The 16,713-nt window shown below is 41.5% G+C and overlaps 1 protein-coding gene across 1 annotated transcript; it reads left to right on the forward strand.

The window, feature by feature from the left end:
* Nucleotides 1-5,518: 5,518 nt before the first annotated feature.
* LOC121991198 (receptor-like protein EIX1) lies at nucleotides 5,519-8,417 on the forward strand. Its single transcript, XM_042545216.1, has 2 exons — nucleotides 5,519-8,210; nucleotides 8,284-8,417. The coding sequence occupies exons 1-2, from the start codon at nucleotides 5,519-5,521 to the stop codon at nucleotides 8,415-8,417; spliced, it is 2,826 nt and encodes a 941-aa protein (XP_042401150.1).
* The last annotated feature ends 8,296 nt before the right edge of the window (nucleotides 8,418-16,713 follow it).

Raw genomic sequence — 16,713 nt, forward strand, 5'->3', positions numbered from 1 at the left:
ACAAGCAGATACCAGTCAGATCCAGGTGAAAGTCACTGGATAGCGGTCAAGAATATTCTTAAGTACTTGAGAAGGACTAAAGAATATTTCTTGATATATGGAGGCGATGACGAGCTAGCTGTAAAGGGTTACAGTGATGCTAGCTTCCAAACTGACCAGGATCCTTATCGATCGCAGTATGAGTTCGTGTTTTGCATAAATGGTGGTGATGTGAGCTGGAAGAGTTCGAAGCAGGACACAGTCGCTGATTCTACAATAGAAGCCGAGTATATTGCTGCATCAGAAGCAGCAAAGGAGGCAGTTTGGATCCGCAAGTTCATTATCGAGCTTGGGGTGGTTCCTAGCATAGCCGATCCGATAGAGCTCTATTGTGACAACAATGGAGCAATTGCACAGGCTAAGGAACCTCGCTCACACCAGCGGACCAAACACATACTACGGTGCTTCCATCTCATTCGAGATATCATCGATAGAGGAGAAGTGAAGATTGCAAAGTACCCACAGAGGTTAATATCGCTGATCCCTTGACCAAGACTTTGGCACAGAGAAAGCATGATGGTCACACTAGGTCATTGGGCCTTAGAGCCTACACTGATTGACACTAGTGCTAGTGGGAGATTATTAGTTAGAGCCCTAGAGTCAATCATATGATGATTATTGTATGGACTCATTGTATCATATTCATATATATATAAAGGCTTTTGTTTTGGTTATTATACTTACTTGTTTTGGTGCCAAATAACTAAGTATAATAGCGTCCTTGAGTAGAAGGTTCTTACCTATATCAATTGATTGGTTGAATCGATAGTGAGATGATATAGGGAACGCTACTCTTAATCATTTCTAGTCATGTATTAACATTCAGGGACAATGTTAATGCGATGAGACTAGCATGTAGGTCAACTCGATGACTTGATCTCACAAGTAATGGATATAGAGATATCAAGTTGACACATGGGTATGTATTGGAGAATGTATACTGAATGACCCGCCATGAGAAAGTATCATGGATCGTTATATGAGTGTCATATACTTTCTCATGTGTCTATTAGTATGACTACTAGTCCTTGGACCTGAAGTCACCATGGTTCCCTACATAAGGAGTTGCATACTTTGGCTTCGTCAAACGTCACCTGTAACTGGGTAGACTATAAAGGCGATTATTGGGTATGTAACAAATTATGCGGAGGGATGTGAGTGATGTAGATGGGATCTATCCCTCCTATATGACGAGAGTGACATTATTATTCTTGATAGAGTGAGACCGCTAAGTGCATGGCCATGCCCAAATGAGTCAATATAAGATATTGAGCTCATTTGATTAGAGTGAGTCTACTTGGAGTTCAAGATTTAGATTGATTAGAGGATGACATGGTCTATGCCTCACATTGATCAATCTAGATGTCAAGGATAGAAGGACATTGTCATATATTGTGAAGAGTCACAATTAGTAGTCACAAGGTGATGTTGGATCTCAACATTCTTGTAACTTGGGTAGTAATGATGTGTTGCTAGATACAGCTCATTACTTATGCTTCTAAATGAGTTTAGGAGCATTGCCAACGTTACAAGAATCTATAGGGTCACACACAAAGGGCAATTAGATGGAGATTCAGTTCATATGATGAACCAAGAGAATTAGGTTCATGTGATGAACCAAATTGGATTAAGAGTAATTTAAATTAGATTAATTGAGTAAGACTCAATTGAGTTAGACTTGAGTTAGACTCAAGTGAGGCTAGACTTGAGTTAGACTCAAGTGAGGCTTAATGATGATATTCATTGAATTTTGAATTCAATGATAAATGAAATTCAATTTGAATTCTATATTCAAATTTCGAATGAGTTTCAAAATGACCATTTAATGAAGAATGAATATTCATTAAATATTCATTAAGGCTCATTAATGAGGCTCATTAATGGTGTTAATGAGCATTAAGTATTTTCATTAGATGAAAATATTTAAGCCATTTTTTACTCTTATTTTATTATCGATCATTATTATTCTTCCTTGCTTCTTCTTCTCTCCCTCTCCTCCTCCTTGGCCGAAACCCTCAAAGAGTGCTAGCACACTCTAAGGTTTCTTCTCCACCTAATTGTTCGTGTGGATACACATAGAGGGGTGTTCACTTGACACCCTTGAGATGCGACATCTTCTTGGACGAGCGGGATAAGCGAAGGGCTTCGCATCAAAGGTATAAACTCCTAAACATGTAGATCTAAAGTAGATCTAGGATTAGAAAAAAATGTATATGAAAAATTTAATATTCGCACATAAGTTGGCATGGGATTTCGGGGTTTCCGCAACACAAAAGCGGTTTTTACGGCCCGAAAGACCCTACACGATTAACTCCTTGAACATAAGGAAGATAATGAGCACATAAATAAATGATATACAACCCTTACCTTCACCTTGAACTTATAATTTTAGCCGGCCATGAGCTTAAGTCACTTTTAACTCAAGCTCTAATACCAAAAAGAGGATCGATTTATGAGAAAAATTGAAATTAAACCCGAATTTATTTCTCCTTCAGAAATTCATAGCTCACGACCTTAAGAGGAAATAAACACCTTGGTGTTGCTCAAGTGTGTTTAAACCTCAACACTCTGAGTCTTTAAATAGCTTCGGCAAAGTTGTGATGATAAGAAGCGGGTGCCTTCCTTTGGCCCCATCGTCCTTCTTATTCAGCAACTTTGTCGGCCATTGCAGACTTTACATCACACTTACTCACTTTACAACACACACTAGCTCAGCGTTTCTTCTTTATGTCATATTGCTGAGTCATAAAGTATTTTTACAGCTAATGAAAGGACGGCTCCCCGAGGCTCAATCCTTTCTTTTACACCTTTTGGATTTTTGGGCTCACCACTTGCTTCTGAGTTATGATGGAGTCTCCTGTATAACACGATAGACGTCACATAAAGCATTGGATGCCCTCAGAGGTCTTTTCGTGTTTCTTGAATTATTGGGAGTTTCTCAGTCCAATAATTGTCTCTTCCTCCTCCTATATGCCTCCGATGATTGAAATTGTACTCCTTCATTTGCTGAATAAGTTCTAATTCATTAATAGCTAATGATGCATTTCGAATAGCTTGATCCTCAATCTCTTTCATCCTTCGTCGCTTTTGATGTTCTTCATGAAGAAGTATGTTTTTGGCAGTATCATGTATCAAGTCCTCATATTCAGTTAATAAGGAAAATTGAGCAGATCCTCCAATCCCTTCTTCCGTAAGTACTGCCAACGTCTCCGAGTTTTCTACTAGCCTGGATAGATTATCAGCGAAAACATTTAATTTTCCATCAATGTGTTCAAAGTTTACCTTCACCCCAGTGCCAATGATGAAGTCCGTAAAAGCAATCCACCGAACTCTGGAAGGTTTGTTTCTGATAGATTTATTATGAAAACTAATGATAGTCTGGCAATCTGTCCTCAGTGTAACCTCTTCTTTATACAGGAAATGGATTTTTAGGGCGCTCATAGTTTCCATTGCGGCAAAAAATTTTGCGTCAATTACAGATTTGACTATAGGAAATTTACCATGAGGACTCTTTCAAGTAGTCCTTCACCTTCTGTGAGTGAGAGCAGAAGACAAAAACCTCCTGTACCCCGATGGAATCAAGCCCAGCAAGAGTGTATTCGATCATAGGAATGTTCACCAGAGGCAATAGCACCTTGGGGCGCTCGAGGGAGTTGGGGCAGAATTTGAGGTTGAATTTTTCTGCAAGGAGGATGACCTGGAGGGGAACGCGAGCCAAAATCTTTGAGTCATCGGAGGCGACTGAGGTGGCGCTGCACTACCCTTTCTTCTGCGCCATCGCACCGCCGCTAGTGAGGATGGACGAAATCACGCCAGACACTGGGCAAGAACCAACCTCATCAATTTGTTCTATTTCATCGTCGTCGTAAATTTGATCACCGAATGTTTTGATTTTGTCCTCCAACTTGACTTCCCCACGTCATCATCGAGGGTGGATTGAGCCCTAGAGAAGACCTAATATGTTGCTTCTTTCGATCTTCATCATTGGAGTCATCGTCTTTCTCATGTGATTACGTTCGGCCCAACGCTCCCGCCAGCCTGAGATTCATCATCATCTTTCTCGTGTGACAAAAGGTGAAATCGCTCGCCCCCAGCGCCCCCGCCGCACCAGACCCCAGGCCATCACGAGGGAGGTAAACCACGGCAGCCGAGCGGGCAAGTGGTGGTGGGGTGAGGTACACAGGATCTAGGGATTTACGCTCCGACAGTCCTGCGGTTCGATCCCGCGACCTCATGTGACAAGCATGTCACCACTTACTAACTCAGATGACCCGTGGGATCTTCATCATCATCTTTCTCACTACTACTTCCGGTGTCCTCCTCCTCATAAATGTCATTCACATCCGAGATTGCTCGGTGATAGCGTTGGACTGGATTTCTTGTAGTTTGGTTTTCAAGCATCACCAGCATCCTTTCAACAAACTGTTCCACAATTCATTCTATCAGTTCCATCCATTCATCAATAACTCTGGACCACCTGCTACTCCATATCACAATTAAAAGCGTATACACGTTACCTTCTCAGGATTTCGTAAGATTAACTCGGCTCTGATACAAACTGACACAGTGAATATTCCCGACTCAGTTGATTCACGCAAGTATATCGAAATTGATATTTCCAATCCATATTAATTTGAAGAAAGAATGCCAACTGATGGAAAACTTGTCGTTCCACGAAAGAGACAGCGGCTAAAAACAACTAAATAGGATGAATATATAAACTCCAATCCTAAATATGTAAAAGACTAAAATACTCTCAGAAAATCTTACTTTATAAAAATTAATAAAAATAAATAAAATTATTTTTCTGTTTCCGCATCACTAAATAAAAGTCATTTCGTTCATATCTAGATGCTCTGAATATATGCGTAATAAATCACCGTCTTCTCTGCTTAGATGCGTAACAAGTTGATTATACATAGTTTATATGTGAACCAACATATGAAGAGAGATGAGAAATCCACATAAACTAATCAACTTGTTACGCATCTAAGCAGAGAAGACAATGAGAAGTCCACATAGACTAATCAACTTGTTATGCATCTAAGCACATAAACTAATCAACTTGTTACGCATCTAAGCAGAGAAGACAGTGAGAATTCGACAAATTGATCAACTTGTTACGCATCTAAGCAGAGAATACAGTGAGAAGTCCACATAAACTAATCAACTTGCTACGCATTAATCAACTTGTTATACGCATCTAAGCAGAGAAGACAATGATTTATTACGTATCTATGCAGAGCATCTAGATACGCGCTCCCATCGTATCTTTTGATTTTTTTTTTTTAATTTGTTTTTTTAAGCTCCCAATTATACCCATTAGACTTTGTCTTGCCTTTAAGATTACAAATGATTTAATTTTAATGGGACTCGGACATGTGAGGATCATCTAAGAGCGTGCATCAAATGGGTGTGCAGGATAAAATTTATATATATTCATAAGCTCGAGAAGATAACGTACATGAAGAAGGCAACAATGGCGCGGCTCTACCACCCCTTTCTCTGCCTCCTTGTTGTTCTAGGAGCCAGCATCTCCTTCTTCCCAATCGCGAAGGCTACGACAATCGCAGGGTGTTCCAAGGCGGAGAGCGACGCCCTTCTCACCTTCAAAGACGGTGTCATCGATCCCGCCAACCGCTTGTCTTCATGGCAAGGCCAAGTAGACTGTTGCAGATGGAGCGGCGTGGTGTGCCAAAACATATCGAATCATGTGCATGTTGTGGAGCTCAACCTGGAAAACGATGACTACTTCAACTACCAAACGGCTTTACTGGGTCAGCTCCTCAATCCATCCTTGCTCTCCTTGACATATTTGAGTCGACTCAACCTCACTTACAATGACTTCGGAGGCACCCAAATCCCGCAGTTTGTTGGCTCCTTCGGTAGCTTGAGGTATCTTGATCTTTCTTGGACACATTTTGGCGGGACAATTCCTGCACAGCTTGGAAACTTGTCGACCCTCCTCTATCTTGATCTGAGATCATACTGGTCCTACGCTGCAACGAATGAGTTGACTACCAGAGTTGATAGCATGGAGTGGCTAAAACAACTCGCTTCTCTGAGGTATCTCGACATGAACTCTGTGAATCTGAGTGCAGCCTCCCATGAATGGCTACAAGCAGTGAATATGTTGCACTCACTGGAGGCATTACGTTTACCAAACTGTGATCTTTCCGTGGTCCCTTCTTCTCTTTCCTTTGTCAACCTCACGGCTCTAGAGATTCTTGACCTCGCGTCCAATTTCTTCAAGTCCACCTTACCAACTTGGCTGTGGGAATTCAACAGCCTCTCGTATTTAGATCTAGAAAGTAATGAATTCTATGGCCGGGTACCTGCTGCAATTGGGAACATGACGTCCCTTGATACTTTGATTCTTGGAGGCAATAATTTAGATGGAGGAACTATTTCACCATCAATAACAAACCTCATCCATCTAAACACCTTTGATTTCAGCTATAACAACATGAGTGGTGGTGTTCCTGATTGGCTAATGCACATGACAAATCTCACTCACCTTGACCTCAGTTTTTGCTCCTTGAATGGCCCGTTTCCCGTTGAGATTGGAAGCCTTTCCAATTTGGCCTATCTTGATCTCTCTTCTAATTCATTACAAGGTTCTGTCTCCGAACTCCATCTTGCCAATTTAACAGCACTGGAAACATTGTATTTGTCCAACAACTCCTTGTCGATTTCGATCAATGAGGAGTGGAATGCTATGCAACTCAAACACATCGGACTCAGTTCTTGTAATCTGGGACCTCATTTTCCCCGATGGCTCCAGCGGCAGAGATTGATTGTGTCGTTGGATTTGTCGAATGCGAGCATAGAAGAAGCTTTGCCAGATTGGTTTTGGAGCTCTTGGCCAGCCCTTGGTGCATTAGATATCTCACATAATAAGATAAGTGGCAGTTTGCCAGAATCCTTGGAAGGCATGGAGGAGCTGCAAATCATTATGGCAAGTTCTAACATGCTTCAAGGTGGTGTTCCAAATTTGCCGAGTTGGATGCGAATACTTGATCTTTCTAATAATGAATTGTCAGGGTCACTACCAACTACATCAACCGCAGAATATCTTTCATTTTTGTTATTAGCAAATAATCAAATCAATGGAAGCATGCCATCCTACTTCTGCAATATGATACATTTGTATTACCTCGATCTTTCAAACAACCAAATACAAGGGGAAATCCCTCCATGTTTGAATTCATCAATGCTCTTCTTCGTGAGGCTGTCCAATAATAATCTCTCAGGATGGATTCCTAGCTTTGCTGTATGCCAAGATTTGATATATTTGAACTTGAATAATAACAGCCTGTCTGGAGAATTGCCTCCATCATTGCAGAATTGCAGTTCGCTGACTGTTCTGGATCTTGGTGAGAACAAGTTATCTGGAAACATACCGATATGGATTGGAGTTAGTTTGCAAGTTCTAGCGATCCTCAGGCTTCACTCGAATACGCTCTCCGGTAGCATTCCTCCACAGCTTGCACAGTTGAGTAACCTGCACATCGTTGATCTCTCCAATAACCAACTATCAGGGTTGATACCGAGCTCATTTGGAAATTTTAGCGCGATGGTTTCCATTTCGAAATATATTTCTGTCCCAAACTCGATTGTAATACGAAGCTTCCCAAGGTTCATTCTTCAGCCAACAGTAAGCATTGCACTTTCTGCAAAGGGACAGGAACTCGGATATTCGACGAGCACCCTAGATCTTGTAAAGAGTATAGATCTTTCCAGTAATGATCTAACTGGCAAAATCCCCCAAGAACTCGGAGCACTCGTGGCACTTCAAACCTTGAATCTGTCAAGAAATAAACTGCAAGACAGAATTCCAGATATGTTTGCTGGGATACGGTACTTGGAGACACTTGATCTGTCATTCAACAATTTGTCAGGTGCCATTCCTGAAAGCTTGTCAAGATTGAGTATGCTCAACCACTTGAATCTGTCTTACAACAACTTATCAGGAAGGATACCATCAAGCAATCAGCTCCAAACGCTTGATGACCCCTATATTTATGCTGGCAATGCCTATCTCTGTGGACCTCCAGTTTCGAACAATTGCTCGGCTACCGCTGTTGTGGACAGAGAAGCCATGGATTATGGGTCTGAATTGGCTTTCGTGTATGTTGGCTGTCTAGTAGGATTTCTTGTGGGACTTTCGGGTGTGTTTATCCCTCTATGCAGGAAAAGTTGGAGGTATTACTACTATGAAATAATTGACAAATTTTATCACAGTGTCAGGGTGGCAAAAAGGCGATTTCCATCTTGCAACTAACACGGTGGCAAAAAGACGATTTGCTCACCCCCTACGCTTCTACCTGCCCGACCCGAGGCTAACAGGTATTTTGCAACCAACATCATTGAACTAGGGGATGCATTGTTTGTGCATAAAACAGAATCTTGCAGCATTAAATAAATATTGTAAGTGATTAGAACAATGTAATATAATGTGGAAACCGAACCTTGTAGATTGGACATTGATGTGTGTTTACTTGTATTTAACTTGCTCAGTATTTTTTTTTTTTACGTGTATGAATCTTTTTGGCTATCATCTAATATCCATTGTCAAGAGGCAAAATAATGATTACAAGAATTTAAAAAAAAAAATCAAAAAGATGTATGACAACTGCATCATCTCCATGTTGGGCGCTACTCGAAATTCCGTTCTTTTTTTTTCTTACAAAAATTTGTACAAACACAGAACTTTTCCAAGCAACCCATGTGATTTTCAGAAGTTAAACTTCAATTGCAAACGAACTTAACATTATTAATCCAAATTCAACCCATGTGTTCATCAGAAGTTAAATCATATTACAGAAGTTGATTAAATATCTATTTCAAGGACTGGCTTCCAGGTCGTTGGCGAGGCATTCGGCCTTCTTGGTTATGGGATCATCCACCACTTCCTAGACAAAGTCTTTCAAAGAAATTGAATATTTAAACTCCTTACAGTAAACCCTAGGTTTAACTATAGAGAACTCAATTGAAGCACAAAATCGATAGTCTCTTGTGTTGGTATTTCAGGATTCATGCAAAGAAAAACTAAACTAGTTTCGCTGCGGAATTAAGAACTAGCTGTACCTTTCTTCATAGACAAAGACCTCTTGATCTTTTGCTGTATTCCTCTCCTCCTCTTGGACGTCGTGTGGACGACGATCGACCAAGACAAAGCACCCAAACCTTTTCTTCTTCTCCTCCAAGCATCGTTGACCACAAAGATTGAAGCAAGGTACTGCCGGCCTCAAGAGAAAGAAAACAATAGAAGAGGGTCAGCCACACAAGAGAATAAAAGAGAGAGAGCTTAGGTTTTTTTTTTTTTGGGCACCACCCTCCTCCTCTTTTATATTCTTTGCTAGCGGCTAAAAAGGAAAATTTTAACAAAATTTTCCTTTTATTTGCTATTGTGAATGGTTAAAAAAAGGAAAGATTTTAACAAAATTAAAATCTCTCTTTTAAACCATTATAAATAGCTATAAAAGAAAAGATTATAACAAAACTTTGTTTTAACAAAATTTTCCTTTTATTCCTATAATGATTGGTTACAAAAAAGGAAGATTTTAACAAAATTAAAATCTCTCTTTTAATCTTTGTAGAAAGCTATAAAAGAAAAGATTTTAATAAAATTTTGTTTTAAATAAAACTTCTTTTTCTCTTCTATTATGGCCGGGCCCATGCTTGGGCACCAAGCATAGCTTGGCCAGCCCACATCTTGGGCACCAAGCAAGACTTGGTCGTCCCCTTGCTTGGGTACCAAGCAAGGATGTGGTCGGCCCCTCACTTGGGTAGGAAGGAAAATCAAAACGGGTGAATGTGAGATTTTATAGAGGCTACAGCAGAGACCGAGAGGAGGAATTGATTTTAGCCTCCTGATGAGCTTGAGCTTCCTGTATTCGACCCGAACACCCAACTCAAGTTCATTAATAATAACTCATACCACTAAAGAGTTATTATTGAACTACCGCACTAATCCCATATTACATTATGGGCTTCTTCTTATCATGAGTGCGTTAATCTTCCTGTGTTTAAGATATCGAATGTCCATTAATTAAATGAGTTACTGACAACTAACTTAATTAATATCTTACTTACGTTGCCAAGGCTACACACTTGGACTTACACTGTCGTATGGACTTACGTTGCCAAGGCTACATACTTGGACTTACACTGCCGAATGGACTTACGATGCTAAGGCTACACACTTGGACTTACAACGCCAAAACAATGCATCATGCATTGGAACATATCCCAATGCTCCCCCTACACCTATGCTCCCCATTGAGCTAGGAATTTTCCCACAGGGATTTTTAAGAACATATCCCAAGGCTCCCCCTATGCAAAGGCACTAAGGTTTTCCCAACTAAACCTTACTTCTCCCCCTTTGCCTAACATTCAAAAAGCTTTCGAACAATATCCCAATTGTTGAAAACTTATCATCCAATTGACCCTAAACTCATGTATTTATCCCCCATGGATCCCATACATCTATACGAGCTGATCCGGTCAAAATCCAGTGCTGAAAACACTTTCAGACTGGTATCAGTCGACTGCAAGAAGTACCAGTCGACTACCCCCATGAAAATGAGCTTACAGAGACATTCTGTGCTAAAAAACACTATTACCAGTCGACTGGTAACTGTACCAGTCGACTGGTACACTATTCATGCAAAAATCAACCTTTTCTAGCCAACTTCAGAAATGCGTCAGAAATTCCACAGACCTCCAAAAATTCTCAAATTTTGTGGAGAGGTCTATTTTATCAATGTCTACTTGGAAAAAATATATATAAAAATATATTTATCACAAATCTAAAAATTGACACAAAACATAAAACTAGCTAAAAAGTTCAATTGAACCTTGACCTAAAGTCCTAGTTTTGGCTTCCTCTTGATGTATTTGCCCATACTAACCCATAATACATCCCTAACATTGGTTTATATGACATCTATACATCCAAAACCAATTTTCATGCTATATGACCCCAATTGTCATATTTCTTGCATGAAACATAACTCATGTGTGCCAATTCCCTAGGTTTGAGACTCAAATCCGTCTCCAAACCACTTGACATATTCCATGACCCAACCTAGACTCCCAAGTAAAACCCACTTGAGATCCATTTGCCATGGGTCCCAAATTGACTCTTTGAGCTCCCCCTAGAGCTCTTAACCTTAGCACCTCCTTAGGTGACTCACCCACAATGGCTAGGCCACATCAGTGCACTTCCGGTGACACTTGACCTACAAACCTAACTTTCTTAATCTTGGACACTTTGTCCTTGGTTAATTTTTCCTTACCTTTAAATGGCTTTCCCTTGCCATTTATTGGCTTCTCCTTGCTATAGTCATATGCAACCCTAGCATAAGACTTTCCCTTAGCTTTGGATGATACTCCCTTGTCATGATCATTTGCCACCCTAGCATATGATCTCTCTTTAGCCTTTGAGGTGCTAGATCGATATCTCAAACCCGATCTATCATTATTGGGTCTTTGACTACCCAACATCATATTTAATCCCTTAGATCCAATAGTGAATCTCTTAAGGAATTTCTCTAAATTATCAAGCTTTGACTTCAAATCTTGATTTTCCCTTTTTAGGTTCCTAAACCTAGAGTCAACATGTCCACCTTGGACATTTCTAAACCTACCCTTTCTAGGCATGTGTCTCCCCTTCTTGGGATTAATGCCTAAGTTCTCCTTAGGTCTACCATTACTAGATTTATCATGAATGGATCTCCTAGGGTTATGATCTATATTTACCCTATTTCTATCATGATATTTAAAACCAAAATTTTGCATGGGTAAATAATGAAAATTATTTCTAGCATGTATGGGAGTATAAGAATTTGAATTACATTTCAAGTTAGGGTATACCTCCCTTATCCTTGAAGCTCCCCCTTGATTTGAGCTCCTTTTCTTCTCTCATTTCTTTAGATGTTCAAGCTTCTTGATTTCCCCCTTCTTGGGGCATTTGTTGTGGTAGTGTCCCTTCTCCCGACACATGAAGCACACAATGCTCAATCTCCTCCTTTGGGCTTCTTCATTCCTGCAACCCTTGTTAGTGTTTAAATTAACTTGAATGGGTTTAGAATTTACCTCTTTCTTACCCAATGGACACCTACTCTTGTAGTGTCCTTTTTCATTGCAACTGAAGCAAATTATGTTGTTCTTTGACTTCACTTCGGTGGAGGTGCTTGCTATGTTGACTTCCAAGACTTCTTCTTCTTCACTTGTCTTGGAATCTTCTTCAATTCTTGAGAATGTAGATGATGTCTCATCTTCCTTCTCCTCCTCGGATGTTGAGCGTGACTCAACTTCCGTTTGCTCCACCTCCTCTTCTTGAGCTACTAAGCCCATCTCCTTGGGCTCCACATCCGATTGGTCCTTCTTCTCCTCTTGGACCACTTCATCAATTTCTTCGGACTTTTCTTCTTCTTCTTCTTGTGTAGGCATAGGCTCTTCCCATTTAACCTTCTTTATCTTGCTCAACAAATTGTGGGTGTTCTTATATTTACCTACATGGCTCATCACATTAGAAGGCAACATATCAATTAAAATTGATATTACCTTATTGTTTGCCTCCGATCTTGTGGTTTGCTCCTCCGCCCAATGATGTGGTTGGAGTTTCTTCCCTTTCTTGTCCTTCAGGACTTCAAACGGCTCTTCGACCACCATCATAGTGTCCCAATCCGTGTTAAAGAAAACCTCCATCTTCATCATCCAATATGTGATGTCTCCAAGGCTTCCTCCTTCAAACTTTGGAGGCTCAATCAAGCCGGTCATCATGTGCTTCCTTGGCGGTTAGTCCAATGGAGAGCAGCCTCACTCTGATACCACTTGTTGAAGATCGGTGGCCGGCTTGAAGGGAGGTTGGATAGACAGTGCCCCCAAATAGATCGCTTCTCCTAAGATGTTAGCTTGCGCAGCGGAATACAAACAAAACAAGCAAGCTAAAGGCTAAAACTAAGAAAGGAAATGTAAACCACTAACACGTTCGTTTAACGTGGTTCGGAGATTAGGGCTCCTACTCCATGGCGTGTCCTTGAGGTGGACGATCCCAATCCGTCGGTAGATTAGCCCCCGGCAAACTCCGGCTATCTCAAGTAGCTCCTTGTGAGTGGAGAAACCTCACCACAACACTCACAAATACTTGAGAACAAGTAGACTACTAATTAGGGTTTACCACCACTAATTTCGTCAGAGATAACCAAGCTTCCAAGCTTTGATTATATAGGCCGCGGGTTGAAAACCCCGCTTACCAGTCGACTGCCAAAACATGCAGTCGACTGCCCTCTGTGGAAATTCGACCGTTACATCCCAACGACTCGATACCAGTCGACTGCTAAAACTAGCAGTCGATTGGTGCAGTTGACTGATCCACACTGACCGAACGAATAGAATCATTCTGTTCGCGCCCAGTCGACTGCGCGGTCGACTGCATCAGTCGACGATCGACTGCACCAGTCGACTGCTAAAACATGCTATCGACTGCTACAGTACTGCTATAGTACTGTTACAGTAGCGCTACAGTACTGTTACAGTAGCACTATAGTAAAACCCTAAAACTAGGATTTTAATCTGAGTGCAATCTCTCGTGCACTCGTACCCTCACCCTTATGACTCACTTGACGCTTCTTTGCAGCTTTGACCTCTTGCCTTCAAGCCTACTTCCTTTGGCTCTCGTCCCTCGGATGCATTCAAGCCCGCGGCTCATCCCCAATATCATCCTTCGCGTATGCCTCGAAGTCGCTTCACTCTGCCCTTGTCCTCGCTGCCTTGTCCATGGTCCCTCGGATGTTCCATCCTTTACCGCACCCATCAACCTGAGTCATATGTGTATCCTGCATACCTGCACACTCACATACACATATCAAATACAAGGGTGAACTTAATTTAAACCCTTTGCCCAAACACCAAAACACATGGTCACACGGACCATTGGGATTGCTCCAACAGGTTGGAGTCGGCCAAGAGAACGAGGGGACTAAGCCCTGGGTCCCAACCGGGCTAGAGTCGGCCAGGGGAATGAGGGGACTAAGCACTTAGTCCCGAGCAGGCTGGAGCCGACCAGAGGAATGAGGGGACTAAGCCCTGAGGCCTGACTGAGCTGGAACCGACCGGGAGAATGAGGGGACTAAGCTTTGGACATGTATTCCTTGACCCTGACCACCACCTCGTCCTATTTTTTTGACTCTTGCATCATCTTGATTATTAACCTTATGCTATCCTAGGAATCATCCTATATACACCATATCACAAGACTCCCCACTAAGTCTAGTCGAAGGAAGCTCATGTCTGATTGACTATACCATAGTCCTGTGTGTAAATACCCCATGATAGTTTTGATATGGTCAACCAAGTTAAGTTAGGTCCTGTATATATTTGATCCTTGTGTCTAAGTGCGCAGGAGCTTAGGAACACAAGAAGTCGAGCAGAAGAAACAGCTAGTGAAAAGATGACATGGGAAAAGAGCTGGCAGGCTTGATGCATTTGAGAGATGAGGTGCTGCGGAAGAGTACAGGATGAGAAGGACGTGCGCGACGTTCAAGGGACGAGAAGCAAGGGAGGAAGTCTGCTCGAGGAGAAGATCGGAAGATGGGTCCGGGTGAACCCAAATGGACGAAATCACCCAGGTGATCGGAGCAACGGAAGAACCAATGAGGAGCTGTGGAGCTGCTAGAGGCACCCTCAATTTGGTTGGAGGCGCCTTCACACCTTTATGTTGGAAGGTGCCTTTAACAAGGTTAAAGGCGCCTTCAACCCTTTGAAGGTGCCTTAGACTGGGAAAAATGTAACTATTAGCGAAGATAAAACCTTATCTTCGCTTGTCTCATTGGAGGCGCTTTTCACCTTGTTGGAGGCGCCTTCCAACCTCGGATAAGATTTTTTCAAGGGCTATAAAATGATCTCTAGACCGAGAAAATAATGAACAACTTCAGCATTAACTTTCCTAGTCATTCTTGAGTTGTCAATGTGTGTAAAAGGTTTCTCCACCTTCAACGAAGGAGATCTTCTAGTGCTTTTCAACGCCTTTGATTAACAACCACCTACGTTGTAACCAAGTAAAACTTCGACCTTTTACCTACTCTTTTTAAGTTATTATTACTTTTATTATTATTATTATTATTGTTATTATGCTACTAATCAAAGGATCCAGAATGGGGTTTATTTCTCTTGTAGGCTACAAGCCCCGCTGCACCAACAATTGATATCAGAGTCAAAATGTCTCAGAAGGACTAACCGCCGACTGAAGTACCGAGATGATGGCCGGACCGAGCATCTACCCGTTGAAATTCCAGGGTGGATTCGCGTATGGAAGAAATACATGGAGGTATTTTTTTTAAAACTGATTTTGAAATTCTTTTGATAATCAAATATGATTTTGTAGCCCCTAAAAATCAACAAGGAGTAGAAAAAAAAGAGTATATGTGGACCAAGGAGGAGCAAGTGGACTTCGTAGCCAATGGACGAACCGAATTTCATCTGCTGAGCATGCTGCCTCCGTAAGAAGTTAGCAGAATCGGCGCCTACAAATCAGCAAAGGAACTTTGGGAGAAGTTCCTAGATCTACACGAAGGTACGTCCGAAGCCAAGCTCACAAAACGGGATCTGCTCCGAAACCAACTGATCAACCTCCAACTAAAAGAAGGAGAATCAGTAGTGCAACTGCATGCTAAATTGAAGGAGCTGATCATCGGACTCACAAATCTCGGAGAAAAGGTAACAAACCGAGATTCCCTAAGGCACGCATTATATGCTTTCCCAAGGACACTTGAATGTTCTTCAATTGTCGACTCCTATTATGTTTCTAAAGATCTAGAGGTAAGAACATTAAAAAGTTTATTTTCCACTAGGGTGAGAGTCTAGAATCCGACCAAACGGTCGTCTAGACTAGACAATTGTTGGGATATAAGGGCGTTGCTCACTTATTACTTGCACTAGGGCGGGAGTCTGGAATCCCACCAGATGATCGTTTGGACCGGATGGTTGTTTGGACTGGACGATCGTTGGGACATCAAAGCCTTGCTTGCTTATATCTCGCACTAGGGCGAGAGTCTGGAATCTGACCGGACAGTCGTCTGGACAGGACATTCATTAGAACATGAAAATCTTGCTCGCTTATAACTCATACTAGGACAAGAGTCTGGAATCTGACTGGACGATTGTTTTGGACGGATGGTTGTTGGAACGTGAGAGCCTTGCTCGCTTATAACTTGCACTGGGGTGAGAGTCTGGAATCCGAGCGAATGATTGTTTGGGCCCGACGGTCATTGGAACACGAGAGCCTTAAGACAAAGCACTTATTAATATCTCAGAGATGACATATAGGATATCCAATGCCACTTATTTGAAACACTTGATGTATGCTCTCAAGGACTCCGTAGCCCCTTGTTTGAGAGCAAATAGACTATGATTAGTCTTTTGGTACCTTCTATTATTAGTAAAATGATGCAAGAAGGCGTTTTAAACTCCTTAAAGTAAATGATAGATCCAACCGGTAGTCTATCGAATCATCTCTATGTCGAGCCTGAAAAAGTGGTAAGGAACACTCGGAACTTTATTGCATCTCTATACTAATGTAATAGGGCGATGTTTTGGAATTTACGGAGGTGATCCTCTGGGTCCTTACTGCCTTCGTATTCCCTTATAGATAGGGGCTTATAACCC

The sequence above is a fragment of the Zingiber officinale genome, chromosome 6B (assembly GCF_018446385.1).
Source record: "Zingiber officinale cultivar Zhangliang chromosome 6B, Zo_v1.1, whole genome shotgun sequence".
Taxonomy (NCBI): Eukaryota; Viridiplantae; Streptophyta; class Magnoliopsida; order Zingiberales; family Zingiberaceae; genus Zingiber; species Zingiber officinale.

Bases quoted from the DNA above. Each gene is read 5' to 3' on its own strand.
- LOC121991198 (XM_042545216.1), top strand. From the start codon at position 5,519: ATGGCGCGGCTCTACCACCCCTTTCTCTGCCTCCTTGTTGTTCTAGGA. The intron at 8,211-8,283 runs GTGTGTTTATCC...ATTTTATCACAG, and splicing joins ATTTCTTGTGGGACTTTCGG to TGTCAGGGTGGCAAAAAGGC.